The sequence below is a fragment of the Equus caballus genome, chromosome X (genome assembly GCF_041296265.1).
Source record: "Equus caballus isolate H_3958 breed thoroughbred chromosome X, TB-T2T, whole genome shotgun sequence".
Lineage (NCBI taxonomy): Eukaryota > Metazoa > Chordata > Mammalia > Perissodactyla > Equidae > Equus > Equus caballus.
In genome coordinates, this window is record NC_091715.1 from 69393788 (window position 1) to 69401493 (window position 7706).

Here is a 7706-nt window from a genome sequence, read left to right on the forward strand (position 1 = left end):
GACAAAAACAAGGCCACTATGACAAGCAAAAAATACCAAACACCCCTGCCATTCTAGCTAAAATAAGTGGCTACTACCTCTTTACCAATTACAGCCTTAACTTTATTCTAGTCTCTTCTCCCTATAGATAAGATGTGAGCTACCAATCATAAAATTGTCCCAATGATATAGAGTAACCCCCTACCTCCTTAGACCCTCCACCAAATCCCGCAACTAAAGCCCAAATCCTGCAATGTTTTATAACACCCACTTACTGATAAAATACAACAGTTCCCCATGACGCATGTTCTCCCTCACAGCAATAATGAATAAATCCAACTTGTTCAAATATGGGTGGTTTTTGGCTGGAGGCCACTGACATGTGAGATACAGCAAAAAGGCATGGCCTGCTCTTATAGAAAGCCCAGGAACAGCTTTACTGCTCCATCTTATGGAAGCAAGAGAAAGAGGACTGGAGGAACTTCAAGATGCCTGATCCTCCTCCATGAAATATCAGGAAAGACACACCCACATTTCTAACATTTTAATGTTCAGTAATAGTAACCACAATTAAAAGGGGCCCAATCTTTGTGTGCGGGGGAGGAGTTTGGGGGGGGATCAGCAATTTAATATAGGTTAAGATGAACGGTGATGAAAGGTGTGAAAAAGTCTCCATTTACTAAGTATACATTGGAAGTTATTTCCTGATTTGGTTCCCCTAAATAGTAAGTTGTCTTTGTTTCCCTATACGCTGCCAACTATTGCAACCCTAGAGAAAGGCAAGTCAGCATCTACCATTGTCCCTGGTAGAAAGGTATGATATTAAAGGAAGGTCCTGTCCAAACAGGGAGAGGAGAGAAAAAGCCCATGCTTCCCTCCCCACTTGACTGCAGAGAGATGAGACAAAGGCAAGAAAAGCAAGCAGTGTTATAAACTTACCTCTCTGAGCCAAAATCCGAAGGAGGAGGTATGTTCAATAGTGGAAGAATAGGTCACGAGTAGCGGAGCTTTTGTTCCACTTTCATTTTATAATTCTGTGGGATCACATCACAACCACCTGGCATGGAAGAGTGGCTAGGCAGCAATAACGAGACAGAGTTAGCACTTCCTAGCCACTCTCAGCTCTCTCATGGCATGTAAGAGATTAAGAAGTTCCCTGCTGTCCCAGAGGGATAGATGTGACATTCACAGAGTCTGCCAAAGGGGGAAGCTAAACCTTTGGATTCTCACATGTGAGGAAGGCAAAGTCAGCTCCAGGATAAAGTCAGCTCTCTGACCAACCACATCCCGTTGTCCCCAGCCAGTGCGCCCCCATCATGTCATAAAGCAGTAAAAGCCCCTATACATCCAGGTGACATTGTGGAAAAGCAGGGAAATCTGAAATATAGACTAAGACACAGAAACCTGTATTTACACAGTGTTTAAATTATTAAATAGCAGTGAGTTTAGTGGACTGATTCACATTAAGATTTTTGTTTTTCTGTAACCCTGGGGGTGGAGGTGGACTCAGGATTAAGAATAGATAAATTCTAAACAATAAAAAAAGATACACTTTCTTTCTACAGCTAAGTATAGTGTTAGTAAACTTGCATGCATATATAAACACATAGAAAAAGAATAGTAGAAAATAAATCAAAACATTAATAGTGCTTATCCTTGAGGAGTGGGTATACGGATTTTGGTTTTAATTAATGTATTTTTTTAGTATTTTCCATATGTCCTCCAATGAACTTATTACTCTTATAATCACAAAAAAAGATCAGTTTTAAAACCTGAACCACCAAAATTTTTATTCATTTTATTTTGCAGTGAAAGAAGAAGAAAAATACTTTCGTAAATGGTAAAGTGATAACTTTCAATGAATGATTAAATGTACTATAGGAAAAGAGAAATCATACACTGTATTACAGTTTACACAATTACACAAACAATATGCGGCAATCTTTTGAAAATACTGTGATTAACACTTCACTGATAAACAATAACCTCAATACGACTACGTTTCAGTATTTATCATGGTCACATAAAATACAAGAGCCTATGAACAAGCTGTTATTAACAATAAACGTAGTTTTGCCTGAAATTCTTAAACATGTGCAGGCTTCTTCTTAGGCATTGAAGTTTTAAACTCCACTGCATGTTTATTGCAAAATGAAGCGGGCACAAATGAAATTAAACTCACCAGCTAAAGGACTAAGAAAACACAAATACAAGAAGTGAACAACAGCAGCAAAAAACCTTGGATTGGTTAGCCAAGATTTTCTTTCTAAATAAATATTGATATCATTTACCAGTTCTGATAATATTTACAGCCACAGATTAATAGCTACATAACAAAAGGACTTCAGAAGGATTAAACTACACAACACTATGTTAACGTCTTAAATCATTTACCACAGTCTATACTTCCCAAAAGCATTCTGTTACTAAAATGCAAGGTCAAATGAATCAGTATTGAGAAATATGTTTTAACTGACACTACAAGAAAAATTCAGAACACAAGACTGTAATTAACTTCTTGTATCTTGAATAACTAGATCTAGACCAATTAAGTTCACAGCCAAGTACACTCTGCTTTAGCGATCAATGTCTTCTACTATTGTCTCAAGATTTTTGCAACAGGCTTTAACCTCCTCAATTGCAGCCATCCAATTATCGTAAATAATTTTGTCATAAATTGCATCATTAACTTCCCTAACTACTCCCTCCTGCTGAGATTCCAGTGCATCACCTGAGAAAAATAATACTGATCTTGGGATTATGTAAGTACGTAAATTGTGACCAAGTAAAAAATCATCATTTCCATCCTTTCCATTTGAGCTGATTCCGTGAGGAGTAAAGAAATTGAAGAATGAATCCTTGGGAAAATCTTCAGTCACAGTTCGGATTGTTCCCCAGATCCGGTGTTTCTGCTGCTTCTTGATGGTTTTCAAAGTGACGTTCTTTCCCTCATTCCAGTCTATCTCACAGCCTGTGCAATACTCAATTGCGGTTCCTCTATAGGGATGGGGATCATAAAATGCTAGCCGTGACTTCAGCACATAGGTCTTTGTCAACAGCTCATTTTTGAAATATTCATTGGGCTTGAAGTGAAATTCTAGAGTGAAACTGAGAGGCTCACCAGGATCTGAAAGCTTCACTTTAATATCTGTCAGGAGCTTCAGAATAGGCTCATCATATTTCTTAATCAAAGGAGTGAGTGTGTCAACGTTTTTTAAGACAGTCAGCCAAAAATCAGGAATTCCTTTAGGATCCTCTTCTTTATTCTCTTCTCCGGTAGCCTCGATGTCATCATCATCATCATCGTCATCGTCTTCGTCATCCTCCTCCTCCTCAACATCATAATCATAATAATCTTCCTCATAACCATCACCCTCATCCATGTACTCATGTACAAGACTTTCCTCATTACCATACATCTCTTCCTCATCATACATCTCTTCCTCATCATAATCCTCAGAGTCTGATTTATATGCACATTCCTCTTTTGTAGGTTCATAGATTGCATTGATAATCTGACGTCTTTTTTCCAATAAGGGTTGATACAGTTCAGCAAACTTTCTTTCAATGTCATGAAATTCCCTTAGGAATTTGGATTCTAGATTGGCCACTCTAGTCTGAAGCTTTTTGAGGGCTAACACACGGTACTTAACTTTCACAGGTAGACTTTCAACAAAGTCAGTATCTAAAAGATAACCGGTAAGTCCTTTTGGACGGTCTGGGTCTGAGTCTTCATCAGTATCTTCACCTTTTTCCCCGCCTTCCCCGGACCCAGCAGCAGCATCTTCACCTCTTTCCCCTTCTTCCCCAGGCCCAGCGGCGGCTTCTTCACCGCGCTCTGGCTGTTCCCTGGGTCCCTCCATCATTACCTTATTACCAGCCTCTTCTTGACTGGATTCTAACAGTTCCTTGTAGTCGGCTGACTCGGCCATTTTTCAAAAGACCGTACACACCTAAGGTGGCTACCGCCAAGATCAGGAGACCTGACTTCCGCGGGGAAAGACTCACCGGAATATCAGAAGCGGCGGTGGCTGGGGCAGAGGTGGAAGGAATGGTAACGGTCGAACTGCGGGAGCAACAGTGGAGACTGATGCCGGTATAAAGGCAGCGCTGAGACTGTGAGAACCAGACTGAGGCAGCGGTGGCCTGTGTTGGGGTGCAGAGGGCGGGGATGGTCGCCGTAACTGGTCCTGCAGTAAAGAGCTAGAGACTGCAGAGAGCCGCCGTGGACAGACCTACGCCGCAAGCAGCTGCTGCCACAGAAAACCGTGCCGCAATATGATTACGCAGCCTTCTTGACTAGATTTTCGTGGTGCAAATAGATTGCTGCGTCACTCCCTCCCTCCTCCACAACTCAGCTCTAATCTTATTTGTTGGACTGTAGTGATTGACAAACTCTGAGCCAATAAATTATTAGATCTAAAGTTTCCAATTCTGCTCACCTTCCCAGGTTATCTAATATGGCTGGTTCATCCACCTCCCATTGGTCCTCCACCTCCCCCCACCCCCGAGTTTTGTAGAAATCCTGATTTTATTAGTTTATTTTTTAAATTTTAAACTGGTATTATACTTTTATAATTCCAAAAGAGCTAAGAGAGGACAAGGCATCTATCCATCCTAAGTCTGTCCCATCCATTTTAGTCTGAGTTCTGGGAAGGGGAGAGGTGGTTGGTGGAGGAACTTATAAAGAGAGGCTAGAAGGCAAAACACTAAAAAATTAGCAATGCTGGTCTCAGAGTGGTGTAACTGCCAGTGATTTAAATATTATATATTCTGTTTTTCTGTGTTTTCCACAAGCTACATGATAAGTGAGCAGTAATTTTAGATTGGAAAATCCTCATAGCATTTCCTGGGGTGGGGAGTGGGGTGGTGAAAGGAGGTTAGATGGGGGATAGAGTGAAAGAGGAGCTGTGATAAAGAGCCAAAGTGCTGTATCCAACTGTATGACAAGTGAACACACAAGACAATAAACCAGTTATCTGGCTTATCAGTAACCTAGTCCTAATATTGACACTTCTTCTTTCTTGATGCTGTCTTTAAAGTCATTGGGAATTTTAAAAAGAAATGCTCAAATGTAAAGAAATATTTCTTTAAAAAATTCATAACATTTGCTTGACACTTATGAGTTATTAAAAATAATTTAAATCTCAGCATTAAAAGATATGATTAAATGTATGATAGAGTATTCATAAGATGGAATACTATGCAGTCATTATAAAATTTCCTCTAGGCAGAAATCATTGGTGATGTTTATTTTGTTTGTATTTCCAATGCTGATCATTTATTAATTGAACAATTTTTCAAATTTTAATTGTCTATGATTTTCCAGATTTGAACAATAATTTATATTGTGTTACTATCACAGAGATAAACACTGGTTACACATTGTATTTTTTTACCGATTCTTTCAGTATATAGGTAAATTTTTCTTTTTACTCATTTTATCTCTGTGTGTTACATGTATACCATTACAGTATTTACAGAATTCAATTTTCAGGCTCTTGTATCAATCTGGTAGTTTCATCGTTATAAGTCCCTGCATTACAAGTTTTTTTTTTCTGGTTCTGTAGTTGCAACATTTCTTCTACTTATCTGATAGTAAATACAATATATACTCATTTAAAAAAATGTGGAAAATGAGGAAATTTTTAGAGTTTAACAGAAATCACTAGTAGTCTCACAACTCTGAGAGAACCAATGTGAACATTTTGGTCGTTTTCTTTCTGACTTGTTTGCAGATGTGTTGTGTTTAAGCTGAAGGTTTTTCAAAGTAAAAGCAGAAGACACTCTTTTATAAACTTTTCCCTCTCATTAACATATTCCAATGTCCTTAGTTTCTGTAAATGTAATTTTAAAACAAAATCCATTGTTATTTAAATATATTATGTAGTTAAGCTAAATTATTAAAGGACAAAGTATGTTCATCTAATTTTAAGATTGAAGAGTCACTCATGGTTGTATAGGCAGTCACAGAAACCACAAAGAGAATGATGTGTTTCATTATGTAAAATAAAAATATGTGACACCAAAAACATAGGAAACAAAATAAAAAAATAGAGAAGTCAGACTTCTTCAAATTAGAAACATTTTTGCATCAAAGGATACTATCAACAGAGTTAGCTAAAAGGCAACCCACATAATGGGGGAAAATATTTGCAAATCATACATCTGATAGAGGATTAATATTCAGAATATATTAAGGACTCCTACAAATCAACAGGCAATGAGAATCAAAATCACAGTGAGGTACCATTTCACACCTATTAGGTTAGCTATTATTAAAAGAATAAAAATAGAAAAAAGTGTTGGCAAGGATGTAGATAAATTAGAACATTTGTGCATTGCTGAGGAATGTAAAATGGTGCAGCTGCTGTGGAAAGCAGTGTGGTGGAGACTCAAAAAAGTAGACATAGAATTACCATATGATCCAGTAATTCTACTTCTGGGTATATAACCAAATGAATTGAAAGTAGGGTCTGAAACAGACACTTTTCCACCCATATTCATAGCAGCATTTTTCCCAATGGCCAAAAGGTGGAAACAATCCAAATGTTCATTGACAGAGAAATGGATAAACAAAATGTAGTGTGTATATACATATATATATATATATATGTATATACACACACACACAATGGAATATGAATCAGCTTTAGAAAGGAACGAAATTCTGACACATACTACAACATGGATGAACCTTGAAGACATTATGCTAAGTGAAATAATCCAAACACAAAAAGACAAATATTGTATGATTCCAATTATATGAGGTACCTAGAGTAGTCAAATTCATGGAGACAGAAGGTAGAATGGTGGTTGCCAGGATCTGGGGCAGATGGGAAAGGAAGTTTTTGTTTAATGAGTAGAGAGTTTCAGTCTGGAAATATGAAAACATTTTGGATGTTGATTGCACAATAATGTGAATGTACTTAATGCCACTGAACTGCACACCTAAAAATGGTTAAAATGGTAAATTTTATGTTATGTATATTTCACCATAATAGAAAATGTTTAAAAAGCAAACCAACAAACAAAAACATAAACAATATTGCAAGTAAAATGAGCACTAAGCAAAAATAGGTGAAATATGCATAATAAACACATATATGTGCAAAACAAATAAATGATTACTATATAAAAAGAATTGACAATGATTAAAATTAAAAAGACTAAGAATTCCAAACTTTGGCAAGGAAGTAGAGAAACTGGGACTCTCAGATATTGCTACTAGGAGTGTAAGTTGATATAAAAACTTTGGAAAACCATTTGGAGCTATCTACTACATATAAACACATGCCTCTCCTATGAGCCAACAATTCCACATTTAGGTATATATATGAAAAAGCATGTACAATAGTGTTCATGCCAACATTATTTTTAAAATAACTCTATTGGATCATATTATGTGTGTCATATGATGTACCTTTTTCAAATGATTCAATGATTTCTTAAATTAAATTTACCAAGTTGTGCAACACCACCATGGATCAGTTTTAATAGATGTTCATCATCCCAATATATTTTGTGAACATTCACTGTTAATTCCCATTATACTTCCTACTCCCATCATAGACAACTGTTAACCTACTTTCTGTCTTTATAGCTTTAGCTTTTCTGGATAATTCATATAAATGGAATCATACCATATGTAGTCTTGACTTCTTTCACTGGGAATAAAGATTTTGAGATTCATCTATGCTATAGCATGTATCCATTGTTGGTTCCTT

At 36.9% G+C, this 7706-nt stretch overlaps 1 protein-coding gene across 1 annotated transcript; it reads right to left on the reverse strand.

The window, feature by feature from the left end:
- Positions 1–1640: 1640 nt before the first annotated feature.
- On the reverse strand, positions 1641–4324 carry NAP1L2 (nucleosome assembly protein 1 like 2). The gene has a single exon (XM_001504966.5). The coding sequence runs from the start codon at positions 3909–3911 to the stop codon at positions 2556–2558; it is 1356 nt and encodes a 451-aa protein (XP_001505016.3). The 5' UTR covers positions 3912–4324; the 3' UTR covers positions 1641–2555.
- Between the last annotated feature and the right edge of the window lie 3382 nt (positions 4325–7706).

Excerpts from the sequence above, each read along its gene's own strand:
- NAP1L2 (XM_001504966.5), bottom strand. The coding sequence starts at position 3,911 with ATGGCCGAGTCAGCCGACTACAAGGAACTGTTAGAATCCAGTCAAGAA.